Source organism: Onthophagus taurus, chromosome 6 (genome assembly GCF_036711975.1).
Source record: "Onthophagus taurus isolate NC chromosome 6, IU_Otau_3.0, whole genome shotgun sequence".
NCBI lineage: Eukaryota > Metazoa > Arthropoda > Insecta > Coleoptera > Scarabaeidae > Onthophagus > Onthophagus taurus.
This window is the reverse complement of record NC_091971.1, coordinates 28,324,307-28,351,920: the sequence shown is the minus strand read 5'-3', so window position 1 is coordinate 28,351,920 and position 27,614 is coordinate 28,324,307. Positions and strand designations below refer to the sequence as shown.

Genomic DNA, 27,614 nt, shown 5'->3' with positions numbered 1-27,614 from the left:
GTAGCCAATTCCTTTGTCTTTCAAAAAAAAATTAAAAAGGTGGAAATTTTGTCAATGACTCCTGGATGGTAGTGGAAAAACTGGAACCATGGTTTTTTCCTAATTTTTGACTCAGCCTGTGTATTAATCAAGTAATCGTATAGAAAGTGTTTACACCCTATATGAAAGACGTTTCTTTTATGAGCATTTTGTTTTTTTATTCATTAATTTATCTCTAAAATTGTCCGAATTGAAGCTCTTTTTATTGAAACCTTGCATATTGCCAACTTTCTGAATTAATGGAAAAACAGTTTTCTAGTGAAATAAACTGATACGAATTTTTAAAGAAGTTTTATTAAACACTAAATTATAAACTGGGATATCTGCTTAATACCGTGTATTGCCTCCCATTGAAACAAAATGCTCACAAAAGAAACGTCTTTCATATAGGGTGTAAGCACTTTCTATACCATTACTTGATTAATACACAGGGTGTCAAAAATTAGGAAAAAAACACGGTTCCAGTTTTTCCACTACCATCTAGGAGTCATTGACAAAATTTTAGCCTTTTTAATTTTTTTTTGAAAGACAAAGGAATTGGCTACCAAGAAATAAAAAAATAATAAAAATCGGCCCACTGGTTTAAAAAATATAAGATATTAAAATTAGGTCAAAAATCAAGTGCGTCACTTTTTTTGGAACTGAGTGTACATGGGGTCGCAACGAGATATAGCGGGTCAAAGTTTCTTTAAAATTAAACATTATCTGCAATAAAAAGCCCTTTCTTAAAAATATTGTCTAGGCCACTGCTAATTGGTCAAATTTTATATTGTATATTGTATTGTTAATCTATCAATTGGTCTCTTATAAAACTTTGATCAAAGCAAGTTTTTAAGAAAAACACGTTTGTAGAAAATTTGTTAAACCAATCCAAAAACTGTTGCTTTAATCAAAGTTTTGTAAGAGACCAATTGATAGGTAATTGATCACTTTACACGAAAATACTGACAAAATTAGCAGTGGCGTTCAAAATATTTAAAAAAAAGGGTTTTTTCTTGCAGATATTTAATTTTAAAGAATCTTTAACACCCTTATATCTCGTTAAGGTGGCATTTGCAAGCCCATGTATGTTAAGACTTTTTATCTTAATTTCTGATGTATTACCTACCCTAGAAGTCTGTTTTGAATCACCCTGTATATAGCACACCGTTTATGCCTTATTTCATTAATTAGATTGCTTGGAGTGCCCCATAATTTAGATTTTAATTCTGGAACCAAATTTTTAAATTGTATATACAATTAATAAACTTCTTTATTTACTTTTTACAACGAATGTTATTAGTTAATTAAATCTTAGCACAATAAATTAAGTTAGAAGAGAATGATGCAATGATTAAAAAAAAAAATAAATCAATATTTTTATTACAATTAATTCTTTTTCTTTAATTTTTATTTAAACCCGATGAAATTCAAAAATTATTTTGTTTTATTTATGAATAACATAAAATAAAAATTACTAAAAAATAATAGGTTCAGCCTAAATATTGATACAAGCTACAATTAATAACCTCAACAATTACGGGGGTCATGGGATTGAAAATAATTTGATAACCTAACATGACTAGTGTTATTTCTCTTTGTTTAATGCTTGTATGAATTCTTCCAGTTTTTCTTGAATTTGTCGCACTCGTTCTAAATAAAACAAATAAATTTATCTCAACTCAATACAAGCCAAGAAAAAATACTCACTTAAATCTTCCGCTAAAGTAACTCTTCTACCAGTTAATAACTTCTGTTTCTTTTCAGCATCTTGACTATAATCCTCTAAAACATCTTTAATCTCTTTATCCAATCTTCTCGCCTCTCTGTTCATAATCTGTTGTCGTAATGCGTTCGCAGTCACTTTCATCATTTGTTGAATTCGATGGAACAAAACCACATCACCACATTCAACATCCATTTGTTGATGGTACATATAAAATGCTTTTCGACAATCGTAAGTACGACTTAGTGATTGTTTCAGAAAATGTTGTCTATAAATTGGGCGCCAAACCTCTCTGATAAAATCACTATCAACTTCAATGTTACTACGTTGTAGATTTTTTCTAATAGTTGTTAATTCATCAAAGCTTAATAAAGGGGGGTGTTTCTAAAAAAAATTTAATTGTAACTTAAAATAATATTATAGAATTTTTTTAGAATTTACTTCATCTGAATATAAAATTTTATCCAATTCAGTTTTAACAGAGCAACATTTTTGTTGATACTCAGATAAATATCTCCAATACAACCAACGTTCTTTCATTGACGGTCCAAGCATTTGTTTTAATAATCCTTCATTTTGCTTCATTTTATGTTTAATGCTTGATTCTAAGAATTTTACGGCTGAATCCCAATCGCGTTTATCCGAAATCGAACGATCTTCGAGCGTGTTTAATTGGATAACGCGTAACATTTCCGATGCTTTATCTTCCCAAGAATGACGTTGCATTGCTTCTGTGACGACTGCAGTTTTTAATTGATCGAAAATATCGTCATGATCCGTCGCTTGAGCTGCTTTTTGCATGAAGCGATCGAATTCGGATTGAAGCGTTTCCCAACCTGACTCGACAGATTTTGCTGGGAGACCTTGTTCGGTCCATTGACGCAGTTTAATATCTACAGCTGTGTCAAACGTTGCTAAAAATTTTAAATTAAAACATATAAATATTGTATATTAGATACTGAATGGGAATAAAGAGGAAGGAGAGGAAGGGGAGTATACTTACATCGGGGCGAGGGGGACATCTATGATTGATTATGTACTGGTGGATCAGGAAATGTGGGAGAGGGTGGAAAGGTTTAAAGTGGGAGAAGCGGTAGAGTCGGATCACCAACCGTTGGAGGTGGAGGTAAAGGGGGTGGACGGCAGAAGGCGAGCGGAACTGGGGAGCAAGTTCATCAGGACAGACTGGTCGGAAGAAGGGGTAGCATTCTACAGGGGAAACCTCGACACTTGGCAACAGAAGATACAAGAGATCAATGGTTTGGAAGAACTTATCCAGGTAGTGCGGGAGGCAACACTGAAAAGGGAGTGTGTACGTAGGGGGGGCAGAGTAGGGAGGAACGACTGGTATGATGGCGAGTGCAAGAAGGCGAAGAGGGAGGCGAGAAGGAGGTTGAGGCAGTGGAGACGGGGGAAGATAGGGGTGGCCAGGAGAGGATACAGAGAGTTATGCAGTAGAAAGAAAACAGAACTGAGGGAGAAACTGAGGAGGCGGCAGAGATTAGAGGGATAACAAGGGAAGGGGAGGTCTGGAGGTATCTGAAAAAGAGAAAGAGGGGTAGGGAGAGGATAACCAGCGAAATACACATGACAGAATGAAAGAGTTACTTTATGGGATTATTGGGAGGGGTAGAAACGAGGCTAACGGGTTTGGGAGGCTATGAGGGAGATGGGGGAGAGGAGATAGCAGAAGAGGAGATGGAAGCAGTACTTAGGGGATTGAAGAAGGGAAAGACGCCAAGGGAAGATGGGATCCAGAACGAGGCATGGTTGGAAGCATCAAGGGTGGTGAGAGTGAAGTTGTTGGAGGGGATGATAGCGTATGGAGAGGGGGTGGGATTCCGGAGGAATGGAAAGTAGGGGTAATTTGCCCAGTATATAAAAAGGGTAATAAGGAAAGGGTAGAGAGCTACAGGGGAATTAACCTACTAGACTCGACATGCAAGGTATACACGAAGATACTACTGGGAAGACTGGAGGAGGAGATGGAGTTGGGGGGAATTTTGCCGGATGGGCAGGCAGGCTTTCGGAAGGGAAGGGGAGCAATCGACAACGTGTACGTGTTGAAGCATCTGGCAGATAGAGAGCTGGATAAGAAGGGAGGGAAATTGTACGCCCTGTTTATAGATTTGAAGGCGGCTTTTGATAAGGTGGATAGGGGAAAGTTGTGGGAGGAGATGGGGAGGAGGGGGATCACGGAACACCTAATTGCGAGAGTGAAGGAAATATACATGGACACTATGGCTAGGATAAAAGTGGGAGATAAGCTGAGCGACGTGTTCTGGACGACAAAGGGACTGAGGCAGGGATGTCTGCTGAGCCCAAGTCTGTTTGCACTGTATGCGGCGGACCTGGAGGATAGATTGGGGAAGGGGCAAATAGGAGGGTTGGTGGTGGGAGGTAGAAAGGTGCATATGTTAGCATACGCGGATGACATCGTGGACATGGCGAGAGAAGCGGCGGAGATGAAAGATATGATAAAGACATTGGAAAGATATTTTAGGGGGAAGGGGCTGGAAGTGAATGTGGGGAAGACAAGTATGATGAAGTTTTGTAAGGGTGGGAGAAAAAGAACAGAAAACTGGAGATGGGAGGGAAAAGAAGTATACTTACTTGGGGTATGTGTTTAGGAAGGACAGCAGGGAGGGGTCGCATGTGATAGCTACGGCAAAAAAGGCGAATAAGGTGATGGGACAAGTATGGGGTTGGGGGTAGAGAGTCTTTGGAAGGAATGTTGCAGCGAGGAAGATTATGTTTGAAGGTCTGGTTAGCAGTGTGATGATGTATGGGGCAGAGGTATGGGGATGGAGAGAGCAGGCAATGCTGGAGGACGTGCAAGCTAGATACTGGAGATGGGTGCTTGGGGTGGCGAGAGAAACACCGGGGTATATAGTGAGGGAAGAGGTAAAGGTGGATAAGGTCAGAGTGGAGGCGGGCAGAAGAGCAGTGAAATATGAAGAAAGAATAGAAGGGAGGCAAAACTGCGGGATCTTGGGGGAGTGTTGGAGGGAAATTAGAGAGGGAAAGATCAGATATGGAAAAGGAGACAGAGACAACTATTATAGACGAGCGGGCTACTCGGTAACTGAGATAAATAGTAGACGAAGGGTGGGTAGGGAGATGTGGAGGGAGTTGAGAGATAGGGACTGAGATGTGCAGAGACAGGAAAGAAGGACACAAATAAAAGAGGGAAGGTATAACGAAAGGTACAGGGACATAATTACGGAGGGGCTGCCTAGATACTTGTTATTGGAAGGAGATGAGGAAGGGAATAAGTTGGTGGCTAGGTTCCGTTGTGGAAACGAGGAGAGAGCTAACAGATACTGGATGGTCGATGAGGAGAGGTGGTGTAGGCTATGCAGGGAGGAATGGGAAACATTGGAACATATGTTGAATGGGTGCAGTGAGTTGAGGGAGGAGGAGTTGGACCGAGGTCAGATCTTAGGAGAGGGGGGAGAGGGGAAACGATGGATGAGAATGGTTGTGGGGGTGAGGAGACAAAGGGATGGATGAGGGGATGATTGGGCCGAGGAGCCGAGGGTATAGAAATGGAGGAAGAGGGTAGATGTTGAAAATAATATATTTATAATATACCGGATGTCCCTCAAAAGTGGCTCACCCCCATATTTTTCTTTATTATTGGTGATATAAGAAAACCATTTGGAATGCATAGTTAAGTCGCTAAAACGGATTATTACGACATGAAATCATTCTTTTTGTACTTCCGGTTACACCGGATGTGAGTACTAATTTCGCTATTTTTTTAAATCTATAATATTTTTTTCTTCAGTTGGGTTTCAGGGACAGTCTAATTTCACATAACTTTTACTTGAAAAAATTTTCGCGATCGCTTATAATTTTTGAAAAAAAAAATTATTTTCGTTATTTCTTAATGTTTTAGTACCTTCGGAAAATGTATTACAACTTTTGACGCATAGTAGCTAGGTTAATAGTACAAACTACGTTATGTCCCTCTTGATTTGCTATTCCTCGAGCAGTGATCACTGCTATGCTTTAGTTAGTGGTTCTTTTTTAATAATGGTGTAAATTAACAGTTGTATTAAATTAGTTTTAAAAGAAAAACGCTATCCAACAATTAAATTTAATTCAATTGTAAGTTCAAAAAAACTAATTTTCTAAATTTTCAAAATGCTCCCGCCTCGATTTTGACATAATTGTATCTTGCGTATTGTCGATCTAACGACTCGACGTTATTCCTGCGGAGATATTTAGGTAATACAATTTCTAACTCGATTTATTTTCTAATGTATTATACAGCTCATTTTTGATTTTGCCCCATAAAAAGAATCTAAAGGTGTGAGGTCAGGTGATCTGAGAGGTTTTAACCAAAATAAAGTAAACAATCCAAATTATAATGTACAATGGACATTGTAAGTTACTATCAGCTACAGAACATTTAGTGTAAAAGAACAAAAAATAAAGAAAAAAATAAAAAAGATAGCGAAATTAGTACTCACATCCGGTATAACCGGAAGTACAAAAAGAATGATTTCATGTCGTAATAATCCGTTTTAGCGACCTGACTATGCATTCTAAATGGTTTTCTTATATCACGAATAATAAAGAAAAATATGGGGGTGAGCCACTTTTGAGGGACACCCGGTATATTAGAATGTATTAAGGGGAAAATTGTAAATATGAAAAACAATAAAATGCTTATTATTATATAAATATTAATTAAACAACTTTTTTATACACAAACCTTGCGTCCCAGTTTGAGCTGCAGGTAAATAAATATTTTCAAAAACGTGATTTGAAACTTTATCCCATATTTTATCCAACAAACAATCTTCCCATTGTTTCGGCGAAACCTGCGATAAATTAACGACTTCATCTAAAATTTCCGATCGAGCCCTTTCAAATAATTCGTCTCTATCTTGTTCGCGTAATCTCGGAAAATTATTTTTCCATTCCGTCTCCAAATTAAACCGGGTCGCTTTAAATGCATCGGCTTGTTGCTCAACAGTTTCACGAACCATTTTCCAGAAACAATCAGCAACAGCTAAACTTAAATTTCTTGTGGTTACCTGCGTTGATCGAATAAGACCTTCTCTGAATTAAAAATACAACAATAAATAAAAACGAAGTGTTCAATAAAGTATTTTGTTAAGTTACTTGAAAAGTTTTGATCCTCGGAAAAATTGTTCTTCGTAATCTTTAATTGTTTGAATTGAATCGTCTTTTCGACCTCGTCCAGTAACAACTGCGAAATACCCTAAAGCTTTCATTGGAAATAATTTACCTGAGAGTATTTTCCGTATCTACAAATAAAAAAATGAAAAGAATTCAACACGAGTCGGCAAATTGGTCGCGCGTAATGTGTTTAAAAATAGGTATCTCTTAAATCGGAAAAATTCTAGTTATTACAACCTGGTCTAGTTGTTCAATATTGTAAACAACCTGATTGTACGGATAATTCATTCTCTCAAAAGTCATTACCGACAATATCTTTTATTGAAAATTGTGCAAGAAATAGACGCTAATTATTCTATTAAAGTAACATTGCTTGACGGTATCAATTTTATTCATAAAGCGTGGGAAACGGTCACCGAGTCTACGATTAAAAATTGCTTCAGAAAAGCCGGATTCTCTGTCAACAATGAAGCAGAGATTTTTGATGCAGAAGACGACATGCCACTTATACAGTTTATCTCTAAGAGTTTTATTAAGTTGTATCTCTAAATCTATGGCAACTTCGGAATTTTTAACGAATAACGAAATTGTCGCTACAATCCTGTAAAAAGAGACTTGCGAACGAGATGATGAAAAGAACAGTGTTGATGAAGAAACTGAAATGTTGTCGAATCGTTCTGCATTACAAAAATTGTATGATATTCGGCGGTGTTTACAATCGTGTAATCGGGTCAAACGTTCATACTGATTTCTTTTAATTTCTTCCCAAATTGTTTAACCCTTAGCTACACGCGCCGCGGTACAGAGTACCGCATTTATTTAAATTATGTCATAAAACCGTTATTTCTTGAAAACATCCCTTGACTGTTTAGGTATTCTTCAAATGGGATGCCTACTTAACGTACCACGTGAAATAAAAAAGAAATATGCCTGTACGGATGAGTTTTGGACGTTTACCTGCAAAGGTGTCGTCGGCGGTATCTAGTACCGCGCGCGTGTGAAAGAAGTTGTAAAGTTTTTAATTATAGTGAAGTGTGTTACGTACAAAATGTACGTACATATGTATTATTATTATCCAAATTTCCTTTTTTCATATTGTTGATGCCTTTATGTACATTTTCATTTTTTATAAGTATAATTTTTTAACCCGTTTTTTCTCGGTGTTCCAAGAATGGAACATTAGGGTATTCCCCGAGTTATATGAAAACGAGTGGTCGCACATGTATTTATCTGTAAAGGTGTCGTTGGCAGTGTTTAGTACCACGCGCGTGTGAAAAAAGTTATAAAGTTTTTAATTATAGTGAAGTGTGTCTTACGCATAAAATGTAAGTACAAGTTTCTATAAGTATAACCGATGACGCGGATTCAGTTTTCTTTGTCCGCATTACATGGTTGCTGTATCTCAGACAGAGAAAACCGAAACGTGTCCGCTCTCAATCTTTCACCGGTCTAATGGTATGGACCTAGCGAAGAAATCATGTAATTGCAGAAAAATGTAGTCCCCGCAATGCGCAAAAGAGTACTTGGCGTAACTCAGGTATACATTCAGGTTGATTCATTCTTTTTTCTTAGGGCAAGCACATCTGGACAACGTAAGACCAGGCGTAATTTGCGTAGAAAAGTGCAGCCTGAGGATTATGAGCGAGTACTTCAAGAACTCTCTCACCATGAAATACAAGAGCAGCAAGAAGACCCTTACGATTTCACAGACGATAGTGAAGGTGAAGAAGAAACTATTTTGGAGGAGAGGGACGAAGGTGACGACGAACAATCAGGAGACGAGAGTGAAGAAGACCTGGTGATGACATCTGATTTCGAAGTTTTTTTGCCACAAGGAAAAAATAGTGACACTTTTTGGCTTAGTTCGCCTACAACTCTTCAGTCAAAATCTAAGTCAAAAAATATCGTAATTATTTTGCCCGGGCCTACGCGCAATGCAAAAGATGTGTCTACCGAAATCGATGTCTTTTTAAAATTGTTTGATCTAAACATGATTGACAGAATTGTAGAACACACTAATGTATACATTGATAAGAAAAGGGAAAGTCAGGGTTTCCAAAGAGAGAGGGATTGTAGGATAACAACACGCTTCGAAATAATGGCGTTAATGGGAATTTTATTCCTTTTAGGAATAAACAAAAGCAGCCGAGCTAACGCATCTCGAGCTTGGAAAACGAATGGCACTGGGATGATGATATGCAGAGCAACATTTGGAATAAATAGATTTAGATTTTTATTGCAATATCTTAGATTTGACGATAAAAAAACACGGCAGCAACGAAGGGCTACGGATAAATTGGCACCAATTAGGGAACTTTACACCAATCTACATGAAAATTGTCAACGCAATTATTGCCTATCAGAATTTGTAACAATAGACGAAATGTTACACCCGTTCCGAGGTCGCTGTGGGTTTATAGTTTACTTACCTGATAAACCTGGAAAATACGGTTTCAAACTCTATGTGTTAGCAGATGCCAAAACCCACTATGTCTTTAGATTTGAAATATATTGTGGGAAGCAACCTGACGGGCCATTTTCAGTTTCCAACAAACCAATGGATATAGTGAAACGGTTGGTATCAACCATTCTGAACAGCAATAGGAATGTCACAGTAGACAACTACTACTCAAGTTATCAGCTAGCGATATATTTGAAAGAAAATGGACTCACCTTCATCGCAACAATGAAGAAAAACAAACCCGAGATTCCACCTCAATTCTTGCCCAATAAAAATCGGGAAGTCGGGTCTTCCATTTTTGGTTTCCAAGACGACGTCACATTAGTTTCTTACGCTCCGAAAAAAAAATAAAAGCGTAATTCTTATTTCCACAATGCACGACGAAGGAGAAGTAGACGAGGAGAATGGAAAACCAATTATTATATTAGACTACAATGCGACAAAAGGAGGTGTTGATGCAGTTGACGAAAAGTGTGGGAATTATTCGACTAAAAGAAGAACCCGGAGATGGCCGCTTACTATGTTTTTTAGATTTTTATATATAGCGGGAGTAAATTCCCATATTATATATGTTGGCAATCACATGATGACTGCTGAGAAACCAAAGACGAGGATGGATTTTCTAGAGTCATTGTCTTTTAGCCTTCTTGAAAATCACCTAAAAGAAAGAGCTAAGATAGCCAACCTTCCGCAGGATATAAAAAGTTTTCTGGCTAGATATCAAGATGTCCCAGAGGAGCAAGCGGTTCCTGACCAAAGAAGACAAGGTCCATGCCACGAATGCGGAAAACACAAAAATAACACAACAACCGTACGTTGTACCGAGTTCACAAGGTTTGTGTGCAAAAACCATTGTGAGAGATTTTCAAAATATAGATCTTGTATTAACGATACAATGTCGTCTTAATTAAAAAAAAATAATTATAAATTTGTTTCCCAATCGTTTGTTTTACTAACTATTGATATTTTGCAAACATACGAATCAGTTTTGGTATTAATATTTCGCACTGTACCGACGAAACGGTTAAAAGTTCAAATGCGGTACGCAGTACCGCGCGCGTGTAGATAGGTCTGAACGTAGAGCGCGTGTAGCTAAGGGTTAATTTCATTCAATTTAATAATGATTATTGTGAATTTAATTTAAATAAATTTAATTCATGATTTTTTTTAATTATTGCCTATAATGAACTTTGCTTATAACGAACCGATTTTCAGGTCCTTTGAGGGTTCGTTATATCCGGAGTACACTGTATTATAAAAACGAAAATTGTTATAAATTTTATGACAGCGCGCCCGCTCGAAGTTTAAGGGGGTTACAAGGTTTAACCATTAGAAGGTTAAAAAATCGATTTTTTTTATTGCATAAATCGTTAGCTTAACTATCCAAGAATACGATGTCAAAATTACAAACCGAAATTCGCATTCCTTTAGATTTTATGAGGATGGAACCGAGCGGTCTGCCGTAGCCATACTAGAGATGTGCACGTGAGTGATTCTTATGTCTGCTCACGATCTATACCACGTGGGTCACGCACACCACTTACGTGAATATATGAATCACGTGTGACGAAAAAGCTCAGCACTTACTATGGACTAGCGATTCGAAGACATATACATCGATAGTGTAGAAAATATGAAAACAGCGATTATGACGACATACTATCATATGATATCCACCGATGAAAATCCTCGGCACGAGTGTTGCCCACAGGGAAAAGACAGCTGGTGCGTGTGGCAGAAACGGACAGCTCTTGGTATGGAGCTTGCACCGCATCCTACTCCATTGCATCCCGACATACAGCAGGAAATTCTGCATATATATGAAGATTTATCAAGGGATGAATTACTGGAAAGATGTTTAGGTGGCCACACGCAAAACGCAAATGCAAGCTTTAATTTTACAATTTGGCGATTAGTTCCTAAACATTTGCGCTCCGGACTAAAAGTCATCGAATTGGCATCGTACTTAGCCGCGGGCTTATTCAATGAAGGAAATTCATCCCTTCTAATGATCATGAACGAAGCAGGAATTATAGTAGGTACGCAAAACTTTAACTACGCTGAACAAATAGATAACCAGCGCGTGAGTCGACACAATCCACGTAGTTAATTGAAGTCGAAGGTCGGAAAGCTCGAAAAGCACTGCTGCAGGCGCAAAATGAAGCCTATGAGGAAGAAGAAGGACTAATGTATGGTGCTGGAATCGCGGATTAATCGGTGACTACTTTATATTATTGTTAACTTTCCTAAATTTCTAGTTTTCGAGATTTTTTTTTTCAAACGCGTTTTTTTCAAAATGACTTTTTTCACATTTGCGGGAACTCTAACCCAAAAAGTAATGAATCAATCATTATGAAAATTGATAGTATGATTCTTTATGAAATTACGAAATATATGAACCAACTTTTGAGATGATATCATGATTTTAAGAGACTTTTTTGCATAATAAGTTAAAAAAAAAAGTGAAATTTTAAGTAAATTTTTCCAATACCTGCAAAATTTTTCATTTTCGTTACATTTACCTGCATTGAGGTTCATATTCTTAGAAAATAAGTTATTAATCTAAAATGAAAAGCTTTTTGATATCAGATGAAAATTGAAATGGCTACACGTCCCGCAATTGGAGAACTCTAGATACGACGTCCAGCGGACATCAGTGCATAACATTGTTATTTCTCGATAAAATTATTCAAAAAAATTCACAAAAGTTGTTCGAAATATAAACAAAATAGTGTCAAAATTTGATTAAATTCTAATTAATTCTTCCCACCCAAAAAAAATCCTAAAAAATCAATGAAAATGAGCCTCCTAATGTGGTTTCCCCCTTAAGACACGCACAGCTAAACACGAATGTTTCTAGTTCTAGTGCTAGTGTTAGCTCTACTTTTACTTGTCATTCAGGGCTTGATTGATGTATATTTTTATTGAACTATAAGTAGAATTAACTGTGGGTAGCCGTTTGAATTTGTGTGCATTAAAATTATCAATTCAAACACTTTGTGCAAAAGTGCAAATTAAAAATTTTTCATATAACGGATTTTGGCTATAACGGACACTTCCTTTCCTGTATTAATCCGTTATATCGAAATTTTACTGTAAATAAATTAATAAATTGAAGTGAATTTAAAAAAAACCTGTTAAAAAGAACTCAACTCGCATTTTAAATAGCCTTTCTCACTACTTGCAATCCTGTATAGATTGCATACTAAAACAAACTATTAATAATATAACATTACCCGGTCAGGATTTGCTAAATTTTCTTCAGCCATATCGACTTTGGTAAGAACAAATATTGTTCTTTTGCCTTGTGGGTCACATTGAGCGACAATATCAGTAACATTGCTTCTTTCAGCATCTACAGATCCATCCTAAATATCAAATAGAAACAATATTAAATTAAAGAAAGGTGTATTTTGAATATTTTATGAAAATAGGTAAATAAACCAGATAGTAACATAAAATATTTACCTGTATACATAAAATGATAGCGTTGGGATTATTCATATAACCCTGACTCATCATTTTAATACTTTCACGTGTATCTGCAGCCATATCTGTAGTTTGTGTCTAAAATTAATTAAAAAAAATAGATATTATTAAGATGATATATCTGAAAAAAGTACCGAAATAATCCCAGGAAGATCAACAAGCACCATTCGTTGTAAACCAGGACCTACAACAAATCATCAATAAATATAGTTATTTTTAAGAAAGTAAAATTCCCACCTTTAACAGTCATTGAAATAACGTCAGAAGATACAGTTTTACCCCCACGAACACTATTCCGCATCCTCAACTCAACTTCCCTTCTTAAATCAGCCAAATCTGATTCTTTAGTTAAATCAAATTCCCTTGAAGAGTCGCGAAATTGCGCCACATGATATGGACCTTCAGAAAGTGTCACTTTCACTGGGGCTCTATAAAAAAATATTAGCAAGAAGTTAACACAAAATTTTTTTATAATACCTTGTCATCATTTCACCAGCTCCTCTTGGAAATATTCTCGCTTGAGCAATCATTTCCAAAACTGAAGTTTTTCCGCTACTTTGATCACCAACAACTACAACTCTTGGTAATTGATCGGCAGTATTATAACCACTATCATAATCGGCTAATTCATCCAAAACGTCACTGTACATATCAATTAAACTCCTCTTCACTTGCCTAGTACTGGGTTTACGTCCCTGTCTTAATAACAAATTCTGTTTACGAAGCTCTTTATTCTCTTTTTCAACCCGTTCCAATTCCCTTTGATATCTTATTTGAGTTTGCATCATTTCTTCTTGAATTGCATCCAATCGCTGTTGTGCTTCCCTTCTAATTTGTTCTTCATTTGGTGCCGAACGTGTATAAACTGTACTTTGTGATTTTAATTCTTCAGCCACTTCTAAATAAAAAAACAAATAAATACAAATTTCGATTAAAAATATTTTAATTAAAATACATTTATAACAAAAACATTCAGAATTCTTAACAGAAAAGCACGAACGAATATTTCATTTACAATCACAAAGAATAAAGCGTTAGTTAGCGAGATTCATGTAATAGCAATCATACCTGAGTACAATCTCTCTAGAAATTCCAACAAGCCCCCAAATGAACCTAAACAACAAAAAGAAAAAGAAAACAGCAAAAAGAAAAACCCAAATTACGTTATTATAATCATCAGACAGAGTGTACTCAAGTTAATTAAGCACTAACAATTTACTTACCACCAAGAGATGTTGATTTAATTAATTTATTGTTTCCATTTTGATGATTATTTTCAGTTTGTTCAGCAGCCGCTATGGCATCATCCAAACGCTGATCAAACCAATTGCGAAATTGTTGATATTTTGCCTCTGTTAAGGCCTTGAGTCGTGGATCTTAACAATGAATTACCGTTCTTTACTATTACTAGAAATGGGTTTCGGGTTTTTAAGGAGTCAGATTGATGATGGAAATCGGCGAACGATTTAGGAACAATTTTTGGTAAGAAGATGTTATAATGGAAACTTATTATTTAAACTTACTTAATTTACTATCAAATGTACTCTAATTCTGGTATAATTCAAGAATCATGTCGCTTAAAAATCGACAATTTTTTTTTAATCGACGGAAAATCACTCAAGTAAGCCGTTACAAATAAAACAAGTGCGGTTAAAACAAACTTGGTTAAAACGCATATTTTCCGGTGAAATACGGTTGTTTCTTAGGTTTTCGACGCACAACGACCAAAATGTCATTGTTTACCATGTATAAACTAAAGATAATAATAATAACCTAAAATCTATATCTGATGCCCTACCCTGCTCTATACTTTAAACGTTGCATCCACCTAATTTAGTGATTAATTTATAATTTAGAATATTGTGTAGAAATTCCGCTTTGAGTTAGGTTAATTAACATTTAAACCACTGAGAATTTCTCAAATGTCGGGTTGGGCATGGAGCGCACGGCTAAATCCGATACTTTCTTGTCCTAGGTATAGTGTTAGTTCTAGTTTTACACTAACACTATCACTAGAACTAACATAAGACCTAGAACTAGAATCATTCGGGTTTAACCGTCTTGAGAAACGTGGGGCTAAATCCGAATGTTTCTAGTTTTCGGTCTAGTGTTAGTTCTAGTTTTGTACTAGAACTAACACAAGACCTAGAAATAGAATCATTCATTTAAACCATTACAATATTTATCACACAATTCACTCGAGTAATGCGGCTCAAGGTGGAAGTGGAATTATCATTAAAAGTAATATTGACCACTATTTGAACAATACAAGTACTGAACAACATCAAACTACAGTAATAAAAGTTCAAACTACTAATGGGTTAATATTTGTAGCAGCAACGTACAGTCATGTTCACGGGAAATGCACACTCAAGGTCAAGCGCTGTTGTGAGATCCGACATGCCGCTGGCTCAGCTGGCTAAACGGGCTGAGCCGAACACCTACGAGCCACGAGCTTCGTGTACGCTCGGCTCAGCCCGTTTAGCCAGCGGCATGTCGGATTTCACAACAGCGCTTGACCTTGAGTGTGCATTTCCCGTGAACATGACTGTACATGCCGGCGAGACATAATCTTAAAAGAGAAGACTATCAGGGAATTCTACTACATCTTGAAAACAAATTTATACTTTGACTTTAATGCAAAACATATGCTTTGGGGTTCTCGCTTGACATATACAAAAGGATGAGAATTGGAACATGTAATAGATGCCCTAAATTGTGAGGTGCTCTCCACTGGTAAGTCAACTTGCTGGCCAACAAATAGAAGTAAAATTCCGGACCTGCTTGATTTTTTTATTACGAACAATATATCGCCTAACTTCGTAAACATAGAAAAAGACATTGACAAGGAAGTAGAAAAGTTCTTAAAAGACATACAAAACGTAGCCTGGTCCTCAACACCTATTTTAACACCAAAACCTAAATCTAATATTTATCCTAAATTCATTAGAGACAAAATTGCAGAAAAACGGAAAGCAAAAGAAAGAAATGGTAAACCAATAGAATTGATAAAACTAAATTAAATAAAATAACAGTCGAATTAAGAGCATTAACAGATAGCCACAAACAAATAAAATTCAAAATTACTTAAAAGACCTTACTGACGATGTCAGTACTGATTATTCTCTGTGGAAAACAACAAAAAAGCTTAAAGTTCCAAAAACAGATACACCTCCAATTCGAAATAATAATGGAAATTGGACTAAGAGCAATCAAGAAAAAGTAAATTTGTTTGCTGAACATCTGAAAGAAACTTTTACATCAGAGAGTCCAACAAAACTATTTTAAAAAGTGTTCCTAGCATAATTCCAAGTGATCAGCAAAGTAATATACCATGTGTATTAAAAGATACTGTTATCTCCAAAACAACGAAGAACTAGTTGTCACACGAGAGTACTACGAATGCCTTGATCGTGGAAAATGTAGAACCCTCATTAGCGATTACCAACATGTACTAAAACAATATAAAGTAACGGATATCGAGGCGAACGACGAAGCTGATAGAAGAAACGCCCCTCAAACAATAATCAAGGCCATCTATAAGCAGAATGACAGGGATAGGAAGGAAACATGGGCAAAGTCAATGTTTTACCCTAAACTGATAATGAAATAAGTAGACAGCTAGATTCGTCAAAGCTGAATCTGCTCAACGCCGCAGCAGAAGAACAATGGTTCGCATTTGCAGGAGGTGTCATAGTGACGAAGAAACAGCCTACTATGTAGTAACGGCCTTCAAACATAACTACGCCAAGCGACATGATTTCGTGGCATACTGGCTAATAAGAACTATCAAACTTGTCAAAAATCAGCTCAAATTTGGAAGAGCTAATTTGAACTGCGAATATACAACCGAGGGCAGAAAATTTAAATATAACGTATAAGCCAGATGTATTGGCCAGGGTCGAGAAAGAAGGCAAAACAACCATCTACGTCTTCCAAGCGGTGATGCCCCATTTCCAGAACTACAAAACCCAGGAAGCCGTGAAGATCACAAGGTATGCAAAGAATTCCGTAACTCATGTCGATCATTTAAATTACAGCACTGTGGGCAATGCCCTCTTGTTTACAACGCAACAGGTGGAAACATCGAAGAAAGACGTAAAGCCTTGGAAAAACAACGCGAACAACATCAACCCCGAGAATAGAACCACATCAACCACAACCGGAAGTGACACCGGAATTATTATTTTCGATTTTCGATTAAATTCGCAGTCCGAAGCGCCGGAACCACCAGAGTTGTTAAATCCACAACCAGAACCGGTGGAACTCTCGGAACCACTGGATCCGGAACTACAAAAACAATTCGAAAAGGCGCTTGCTCTGGTATGTACTAAAAACCGCCCTAAAAAATTATATAAGTTCAATTCCTCATATAAAAACATGTGGATACCAAAGATTAACGCAATATTACACCAAAAAATATGTTAATAGGCACAATAATATAAAAAAGGCTATTTTGGCAGCTGGTTTCTTGCTTAGGCTCGAAACAACCAGGTACATGGGTAGAGAAAATCACATACCGCAACATAAAAAGACGCAGAACTATATTAAAGATCTCGAAAAAAGAATAAATATTGCTAAAGAGATAAGATCTTTCACTAATCAAAAGCTTAAGCCAAAACAATACCAAATAAGTCGAATTATGAAAAAACTCTACTTGACTCCATCCAATTATATAAAAATGTTAGAACATAGAATCAATACATTGCACAAAAATGTTCAAAATCCATCTATAAAAATTATAAACATCAAAGACAACGAGCAACCATGGAATTTAGAGCTCTCTGAAGCAACAGAATATTATAAACATCTGTATAAGAACGGGAAAAACTCGACAAGAACACCTATTTACAACCAATGGTTGCAAAAACTACGACGGCACGATAGAAACCAAGACGAGATACAACACGGTGAGATAAAAGACAGAATTGCCAACAGATTAAAGAAACTTACACCATGGAAAGCCACAGGAATAGATGGTATACCTGGATATCTATATAAGATCTTTAAAGCGGCCGGAACATATATCGCAAATCACGTAAACGACATCTTGCATGGAAAATATCCCTTACCCAAAGAAGATGTAGTCGCAAGATTGACATTGCTTCATAAGTCTGGGGATACTAAAGATCTAGCCAACTACCGGCCTATATCAGTACTTAACAACGACTACAAAATATTGACTGGAGTTATAGCAGATATAATGGTGGAGTCAGTAGGGCAAATGATCCCCATAGAACAACTATGCAGACCAAAAACATGGGGAACTCTGCAGGAAATTCTAATGTACAGGGCGGAAACTCAGATCTCTCGGATGAGAAGGCGTCCCCACATCTCAACATGGTACGACTTTCGTAAAACTTTCGATTCCATCAACCACCATGTACTGAGAAGAATTATAGCCGCGCTACCTATGCCGGAAGCAGTAAAGAAAATTTTGAAAACCATCGTGGGGTTATGGAATGTCCGAATACAAGGCCCGAAAAAACTATGAGAGGTCATAGAAGTAAAAAAGGGAATATACCAAGGCGATAGCCTGAGTCCATTACTATTCAATCTGATCACTGCCAGTGTCATAGATGCGATCAAAAATGATGAAAATATCTCCAAACTAAGCAGAGGCCGCATGACCATCATAGCGTATATGGACGATATAAAAGTATATACTGGAAACCAGAAAGCAGCATCAGCAATCATCGAGATGCTGCGGACAGTCGCCCAAGAGCTAGGGTTCTCTCTCAATGTGGCAAAATGTGCAGTATACGGCCGAAACCTAAAACCAGAAGATGTAGACGATATGGATCTACAATATGTAGACACAAATTACAAACACTTAGGCCTGTTCCAGATTGAGAGAGATCAAAGTGTCAACATCGAAGCACTTGAAGAGAAGATCCTACGACAAGCGAAAACCATCATGGAATCGCGGTTGTCCAGTTTTCAGAAAAGAGCAATCTTCAACAGCACGACCATTCCGGCGGTCGTCTATGTCACTGGCAACGTGTTATTGCAAGAATCCGTCGCAACTACCTTATTGAGATGTGAAAGCCTGGACAAGGAGATACGCAAAATAGCAACGCAAACCCAGATAAAAACAAGATCGACGTCCAATCAACGGCTCTACATGTCCACATCAGTCGGGGGATTGGGGTATAAAAGCATTGCATTGGAAACAACAATTCACTACGTAAGAATATATTGGTATCTCCAAAACAACGAAGAACTGGTTGTCACAAGAGGATACTACGAGTGTCTTAATCGTGGAAAATGCAGAACCCCTATTAGCGACTACCAACATGTATGGAAAAATATAAAGTAACGAATATCGAGGCGACCGACGAAGCTGATAGAAGAAAAGCTCCTCAAACAATAATCAAGGCGATCTATGAGCAGAGTGACAGTGATAGAAAGGAAACATGGGCAAAATCAATGTTTTACCCTAAACTAAGCTGAGTCTACTCAACGCCGCAGCAGAAGAACAATGGTTCGCAATGAGGGGAATTTCGAAACAAAATGAAGGCATTTGCAGGAGCTGTCATAACCACGAAGAAACAGCCTACCATGTAGTAACGGCCTGCAAACATAACTACGCCGAGCGACATGATTTCGTGGCATACTGGCTAATAAGAACCATCATCGAAACAACGAAGGCGCCAGTACTTATCAAAAATCAACTCAAATTTGGAAGAGCTAATTTGAACTGCGAATATACGACTCAGGGCAAAAAAATATATATAACGTGTGGTATTCCGGTTCTGACTCCACAACCCATCCATCACAAAAAGCCGGATATATTGGTGAGGGTCGAAAAAGAAGACAAAACAACCATCTACGTCTTCGAAGTGGTGATACCTCATCTCCAGAACTACGAACCTCAGGAAGCCGTGAAGATCACAAGGTATGCAAAAAATTCCGTATGTCATGTCGACCATTTAAATTACAGCACTGTGGGGTGGGATGCAAACCTGGTAGATGAGCTACGTCAGATGAACCGTTGTCCAGTAAAGTTTGGGGTCATGGCGATGGGGGTTTTTGGCGAGGTGCTGTCAACTGACACACAAAAGAAGCTGTGGTCATTGTTGGCCGAAATAGGTGCAACAGAAATGCAAATAAGGTAGCTGTTGGAAAAAGCTGGCTACAGCGCATTGACTGGAACAGCCAGGATCGTAATGAAACACGTCGGAAAGCAGGAAGAAGAACAATGAGAAGTACCATCATCGTGTCAATATTTGTGATATGTATAAATTATTATTATATTATGTCGTAGTAGTTGTATATAGCGAATAAATGTATTGAACCACTGATGCTGATGATTCATGCCTTTCTAGGTAGCTAGATCGCGCATTATGATAACTCAGTTAACAACAAAGAAATTAAAAGAAAAATAGAATGCATCGGCCGGGAATCGAACCCGGATCGCCCGCGTGGCAGGCGAGCATTCTACCATTGAACCACCGATGCTGATGATTCATGCTTTTCTAGGTAGCTAGATTGTGCATAATGATAACCTAGTTAAGAATGGGCGATTACAAAACTATTACACATAATTAATGCTGCTTTTAAACAGAAATACTTCCCAAGTATATGGAAAGTTGTTGAAATAATAATGATACCAAAACCTGGTAACCCACAAATGTTACATCATATAGGCCAATCTCATTATTACCCTTACTATCAAAACTACTTGGAAAATTATTATTAAAAAGACTAAAACCTGTGATAAAAGAAAAAGCCCTGATACCAACACATCAATTTGGGTTTCGGAATAAACATGCAACAGTGTGCATAGAATAACGAATACTATCGAAGTAGCAATGGAAGAAAATAAAGTCTGCTCCGCCGTATTTTTGGATGTTGCACAAGTTTTCGAGAAAGTCAGGTTAGATAGTTTAAATTACAAACTAGACCAAATACTACCATCAACGTATAGTCAACTATTAAAATCGTATCTTTCTGATCGATATTTTAGAGTAAAATACGAAAACGCTTATTCACCAATACATGAAATACGAGCGGGAATAAAATTCCTCAAGGAAGTGTGTTTGGCCCAACACTACTTACTCTACACATTAGACTTTCCTCAGATACCAGAAACATTAACAGCTACATTCGCAGATCACACAGCGATCTTGGATGTTGCAGAAAATGAAGTAGTTGCAGCAAATAAGTTACAATTAGTTTTAAATTCAATAGAAAAGTGGACCAAACAATGGCTAATAAAATTAAATACAAATAAATCGACATACATAAATTTGAGTTATAAGAAAGTAAACTATGTCCCAGTACACATAAATGGCAATGCAATACCTTACGCCGACACCGCAAAATATCTTGGTATGATGCTGGATACCAATCTCAAATGGAAAATAAGAAACAAGTTACTAATATACAAGCAAGTATTAAAACCAAAATAGACATACGAAATCCAACTATGGTGATGTACCTGCCAGAAAAATTCAAGTCTAATTCAAAGATTCCAAAACAAAGTACTAACAAGCATGGTGAATGCACCTTGGCATATAAGAAACACCGACCTTCATCACGACTTGGAAATAGCATTGGAGTCATCAAATTGCATCATTCGCATCTAAACATGAGAAGAGAATGCACGATCATCCGAACATTCCAGCTTCTCGACAACGAGGATGTTCTGCGCCGCCTTCATAGGATGAAGTTGTTCGATTTAGTGACCTAGTGCCATAGTCGATTCAAACGCGAGCAATAGTGCGGAATTATAACAAAAACAGTAATAACCTGTGTTCCGCGTATCGCAGTGCGCGCGTTTTTGTGTTTCGATCTTAAAACGGTAAAAATATGACAATATTTATCTAATTATGTGTAAAGCAGACTGGACCACTGGGAAAAGCTGCAAAATATTACCTTGATTAATTTTATGTCAAAAATAAGTAACTAATTAGTATGTATGTACTAGGTGTTATACAATTGTGCTATGAATAAAATTTAAAAAAAAATTCGGGTTTAACCGCCTTACGAAATGTGGGGCTATTTTATACACGGAAAGTGCGACAAAGTTTACATTAAAGTTTACATACGTTATCATTACGATTTTTTCGAAATATAAGAAATGTCTAGGAAAATTTTCTTTTTGATTCTGAAGTAAGAAGCGACTAGGAATATAATGCCGTTGAAATGGGATCGATTAGAAACACCGAATTTTGCGAAAGTTTCTAGAAAACCGATTTTCCCGAACTATAGGAAATGGTTAGGAAAATTTTCTTTTCGAATTTGAAGCAAGGGTCGACCATGAATACGATGCCGTTGAAATTAGATCGATTAAATACCACGATCACACAATTTTTTCAATTTAAAATCTATGGCCAACTTCACACGCGTAAAAGAGCGTTTTAAGAGCGATTTAATGGAATTACAAATGAAAGAGAAACAGAAATAAGCTATAAATCGCTCTTAAAAAAAATAGGGAGCTTTAATTTTGAAAAACTAATAACGGAATCCGACAACCGACATTATTTGACATATTTTAGTGAAATCCGCGAGGAAATACACCCAGCCGTTTTCGGCATAACGGCGTCTTACTAAACCTCGATTTTCCGCGAAACTGTATGGAATATCGAAAAAATAAAATATGTCACTCATTAAGAACACTTGGCATCAGGCTACCACTTGTTCAAAATTCAAATTTTTGCGTACGATAGCTTTCGGGAAAAAAAATCGCAAAGTTGACAAAGTTGCCGGCACACTCAAAAATCGGGTACTTTTTTCATTTAACTCGCGATAAAAAGAAAACCGCGGATCCGAAAATTTTCAAATTAACATATGTTACGTAGAAATGTTCAGTTTGTTGATTACAACAAACTTTGTCGCAATTTTTTTCATCAATCGGTTGCGAAGATATCGATCTCTAAAGTGAGGGGCCTTGACTTTTTGCACGGATAAGTAATCTGAATTTTCTGCCGGCGCCAAGCGAATAAATTTTTGCGAAACGTGCGGACGGCAAAGTGTTAATAATGGTAAACGAGAAAATTAAATTTAAAAAAATGGACTCAATTAACAGATTTTCACAAGAGATCCACTTTGAAATAAGCGGTACAAAACTAATTCATATTAATGTTGTAGTTTTAAACATTTACAGACCACCGGGCGGCGTTTTTTGATTTGTTCCTTGACCTTCTTGAGACAGTGTTGTCTACCTTCCACCCTGCTCCTAAAATCATTATAACTGGGGATTCAATGTGAGATTTGGCACTGATGACAGATGTGCTGCATTGCTGCTCGATTGCATAAGAACTTTCGGTTTCGAGCAGATGGTGTATGCTGCTACTCGTGGTAAAAATTGCTTGGACAACATTTTCGTGAATTTTGGGAGTACAAATGTTAATGTAATGATAAACAATCAATTTTCAGACCACGACAGCTTAACGTTGACGCATGCTTTTAATGAACCTTTGCTTGACGATACTTTTGTCACAATTATTACCCCAAATGATAAAGTTAAGTTTTTTGAGAGTGTTTCTAATGTTGATTGGAGTTTTGTTTCGGATGCACAATTGCAAGCCACTGAAAAATTCGATATGTTTTTGGAGAGAGTGATGAATGCTTATAATAGATCTTTTCCTGAGAGGCGTGTTCGCGAGGGGCGTGCACATCTATCGCAGTGATGGTTAAATACAAAATTAAAAGAAATTCGTGCAAATTTGAATGTTTTAACTACTATATAAATAAATAAATTCAGATATATAATAAACGTATTATACAATCAAAAATTAATTATAATGATCAGGTACTTGCTGATTCTGGTTACTCTGGTAAAGCAATGTGGAGGTTGATTAATAAGAGTAGAGTCGAAAAAAGTAGTAGAGTAAATGCAAATTTTCCACCAGATGAGATAAATAACTTTTTTGTTGATATTCCCTATAAAATCTTAGAATCAATTGAAAATAATGAAGTAACTACTGAAACATTCGATAATTATTTAAATAAAATAAACATCTAAGGATGCAATTTCTCTTTTATGGAAATATCCTTCGTTGAGTTGCGTGATATCATTGATTCCCTTAAATCAAAGTCAATTAGGGATATATATGGTTTTAATGTTAACTTAATAAAGCAAATCAAAAACTTAATTATACTTCCACTATGCAAATTACTAAATCAACTACTAATGGAGGAGGTTTTCCTGATGCGTTAAAAATAGCTCTTGTGGTACCTGTGTATAGAAAGGGTGACCATGATAAGATTGAAAATTTTAGGCCAATTTCTCTTCTACCCGTTTTCTCTAAAATTTACGAAAAGGCTTTAAAAAATAAAGTTTATGAATATTTTGAAAGTAATAAATTGTTTACTCCGACGCAGTTTGGTTTGAGAAAAGAAAAAAGCACTGTTGGTGTAATTGTTGATTTTGCAGAAAATGTTATGGAGTCCTATGAGGATGGAATAATCATAATCCATACTTCAGCAAAAATTTAAGAATTATACTGGTGAAAAACCAATCTTAAGGGAATAGTCGGGAATACTCTGGTCAGAAGGTTAATTTGCAAGAAAAAGTCTGAAATTGCAATAGTTATAAACTAGACTTCAGCAAAAAACAGTAATTACATTGTTCAAAGTCCACATGAAGTCTGAAATTACTGTTCAGAGAAAACAAAAAATTGATTATAAACCAAACATGATTTTTCATGGCAATACTTATGTGTTCAATAAAAGAATACGAAGAATATGAACAAGAAACTAATGGACTTGTCTTGTTATTGCACAGGACAGGAAATCACCAATACGGAAACTTTGCCAATGCAGGATAAGCACAAAAGCAAAGTAACAGCTGCAGAAATGAGGTACCGGGTGGTACAAGATCCGTATAGATAATAACAGGCTCCCAAAAAGATCTACTGCTTCTCAAAAACTAAATACTGCTTTCTGAAGGCTAGATACGGCTGACAGGTCTAAGTACTGCAAAAGAAAGATAAGATATTGTTGGAGAAAACATACATAATGTTGGCAGGAGACTAGATATTGCTTCTAGAAGACTAAATACTGCTTTCTGAAGACTAGATACTTCCGTCAGGTCTAAATACAACGTCTGGAACACTAAATACTGCCTTCTAAAGACTAAAATTGCTTTGTGGAGCTAAATACTGCTTTCTGAAGACTAGATACTGCCGATAGGTCTAAATACAACGTCTGGAACACTAAATACTGCTTTCTAAAGACTAAAATTGCTTTGTGGAGACTAAATACTGCTTTCTGAAGACTAGCTACTGCTGACAGGTCTAAATACTGCAAAAGAAAGATAAGATATTGTTGGAGAAAACATTAAAAAGGTGCCGGCGCCCCCTTTTAGGCGGCGCTCGGGTGCAGTGCACCCCTTACACCCCCCGGTAGCGCCACCTCTGACATGATGGGTGCTTTCTGTGACCTCAGTAAGGCATTCGATTGTGTGCAGCATGACCTTTTGCTCTATAAGTTGGAAAAATATAATTTTGACAATAACAGTATTAGATTGATTAAATCATACTTAACAAATAGGTCACAAATAGTTAAGTGTAATGATTTGTTTTCTAAGAGAATGGGTATTTCGATAGGTGTAGCCCAAGGATCAATATTGGGCCCTCCTTTGTTTTTAATTTATATTAATGTCTCCCTCAGAATACAACGAATGGGTCGGTTGTTTTGTATGCCGATGACACAACCCTATTTGGCAATCACAAAGGTTATGAAGATGCTTTGGAGATTAGAGCTGTTTCTCTAAGGGAGGCTGAGCGTTGGTTTGCTTGAAGTTAAATTCAGATAAAGCGGCTTTTGCTACGTTTACATTGAGACTGTGCCCTAACATACAGTCTCTTTCTGCTGTAAAGTTTTTGGGCGTTTATCTTGATTCCGGGCTGTGCTGGGAGGAACATATTTTGACATTATGTAGTAAATTAAGTGGCAGCATCTATTTGTTGCGAAACCTGCGTTCGAACGTATCTTCACCAGTTTTACGCACAGCATACTTTGCGCTGTCTCAATGACTTATGTATTGTTAGTCTGGGGCTCTGCAGCTGGTTTTGAACGCGTATTTAATGCAGAGAAGGGTATTAAGAAATTTAAATTATAGAGACGACTGTAGACGCTCCTATATTGATTTACAAATATTAACTCTACCGTCTCTCTACATTCTCGAACGTTAATAAGAACATTTATAAGTTTAACACGTATAAGCAGGTGCATAACTATGATACTAGAAAAAATAGCGATCTGATACCCAAATATACACAATTAACAAAATGCCAGAAAAGTGTGAAGGCCTTGGAGATGAAATTTTTTAATAAATTGCCATTACACGTCCTTCAGTTGCCATTGAAGGGCTTTAAAGAGTATATTAAACAAACTCTTGTTACAAGGCCGTACTACTCGACCTCCGAATATATGAGTGACAGTCTTGAGATGATTTCCACCTAGCAATTAATGTTGTCTATTGTAATCTTATGTAATTTTATGTTATTATTTTTTCTTTAATGACACTACATAATATATGTAAAATTTTACAAGTGTGAACATATTGTATTGTATGTGTAACACAAGAGATTATGAATTATCTCTTATATGTATAGAGTCTAACAACAAATTTTTTTTCGAAAACCGTTAAGAGTTACGGCGTTTTGACGGTCGATTTAGATCGCTAAAGGCATCCTCTAAATCATCCTAAAATTTCATTAATTTCAGAAGTGCCCATTGGGGTCAAATTCACCCCCAGTCTCATCCGCGGTTTATAATAATGATTTTTTTTTCTCGAAAACCGTTAGCAGTTACAGTGTTTTGAAAATTGATAAAAATATTTAGAACTGTGTTTCGCCCATGAGGGCGAAAACATCCCTTTTTTGGGGGTGGGAGTTAAAAATTTTTTTTACCAAATTGGGGTTGTAAGCTGTTCTTCAGGGTAAGAGTGACCTGTGTGTGAAATTTGGTTACCCAAATCATATTGGTTACAGAGTTATTAATGTTTTAAGTTTATGGCTGGGATTTATGGATAACTTCACACCAGCTTTTAAGCCACATGATGATTCTTGAATTATTCCTTAATTCTAAAGAAGCCTTCTAAAGATTAAAAATTAAGATTTAAAAAAAACTAACCAATTTCAATATTATCCTTTATATTATCTTTAAAATCAATTAAAGAACCTCTCCATTGCTTCCACTTATCATTATCAGGCATAACTTCGTCAAGCCACTTCATATCTGGAAGACCTTCCTTCCAATCTTGATATTTCTACAACAAGAAATAGCTATTTCTAAATCGGATAATATAACCTAACTTTTAAGTTTACTTTTTGTAGTGTTACTCCACCTCCTACGGCCCCTCCAAGTAGTAAATATCGAACTTTTAGTAATCCTCTTAAAGCCCGTACAGCGAACATTCCATATTGTCTCTGCTGTTGAAGCTGATAACGTTTTAAAAGGGGCCTAGATCTATCGAGAGTCCTGCCAGTCCAAGTCGAGCATATCCCTCTTCTGCATGTTACATTACTGCCGTATTTTAGCGGTAATTGAGCGTATGTACTGATTACGACACGTCTGGAAGAATTTTTTACAAAAATAAGATAAAAAGAATCGGCTCACATAACCTCAATTTATGAAATTAGTTAAAATAATTAATATATTGCGATACGACTTACCCGAAGCGGCCTTTTAGTATATGTTCCATTACGTTACCGGGTTTTTAATGCATCATTTAATAAAAGGTAAAATTATATAAATTCCGATGATATTTCGAGGAATAGTACAAAAATTAAACGTCAAAGTTTTGAAGCT

The 27,614-nt window shown here is 36.6% G+C and overlaps 1 protein-coding gene and 1 non-coding gene across 4 annotated transcripts; both read right to left on the bottom strand.

Annotated features, from left to right (window-relative positions):
• Window positions 1–1,258: 1,258 nt before the first annotated feature.
• Window positions 1,259–27,606, bottom strand: LOC111419438 (Opa1 mitochondrial dynamin like GTPase). Of its 3 annotated transcripts, XM_023052238.2 has the most exons (15): window positions 27,479–27,606; window positions 27,131–27,377; window positions 26,937–27,072; window positions 14,072–14,224; window positions 13,917–13,961; window positions 13,326–13,746; window positions 13,086–13,276; window positions 12,983–13,032; window positions 12,828–12,926; window positions 12,596–12,727; window positions 6,881–7,026; window positions 6,468–6,817; window positions 2,186–2,658; window positions 1,729–2,128; window positions 1,259–1,671 (listed from the first exon to the last, which is right to left on the bottom strand). In XM_023052238.2, the coding sequence occupies exons 1-15, from the start codon at window positions 27,505–27,507 to the stop codon at window positions 1,607–1,609; spliced, it is 2,937 nt and encodes a 978-aa protein (XP_022908006.2). In that variant the 5' UTR covers window positions 27,508–27,606; the 3' UTR covers window positions 1,259–1,606. The 3 variants fall into 3 exon arrangements, with proteins under 3 accessions (XP_022908006.2, XP_022908007.2, XP_022908008.2); XM_023052239.2 differs by lacking the exon at window positions 13,917–13,961; XM_023052240.2 differs by lacking the exons at window positions 13,917–13,961; window positions 14,072–14,224.
• Window positions 20,239–20,309, bottom strand: TRNAG-GCC (transfer RNA glycine (anticodon GCC)). The gene has a single exon. It is a non-coding gene; the product is annotated as a tRNA-Gly (tRNA).
• Window positions 27,607–27,614: the final 8 nt, after the last annotated feature.

Excerpts from the sequence above, each read along its gene's own strand:
- LOC111419438 (XM_023052238.2), bottom strand. The coding sequence starts at position 27,507 with ATGGAACATATACTAAAAGGCCGCTTCGG. Across the intron at positions 13,277-13,325 it reads GCTGGTGAAATGATGACAAG|AGCCCCAGTGAAAGTGACAC; the intron begins GTATTATAAAAA and ends ATTTTTTTATAG. Across the intron at positions 13,033-13,085 it reads TATTTCAATGACTGTTAAAG|GTCCTGGTTTACAACGAATG; the intron begins GTGGGAATTTTA and ends GATTTGTTGTAG.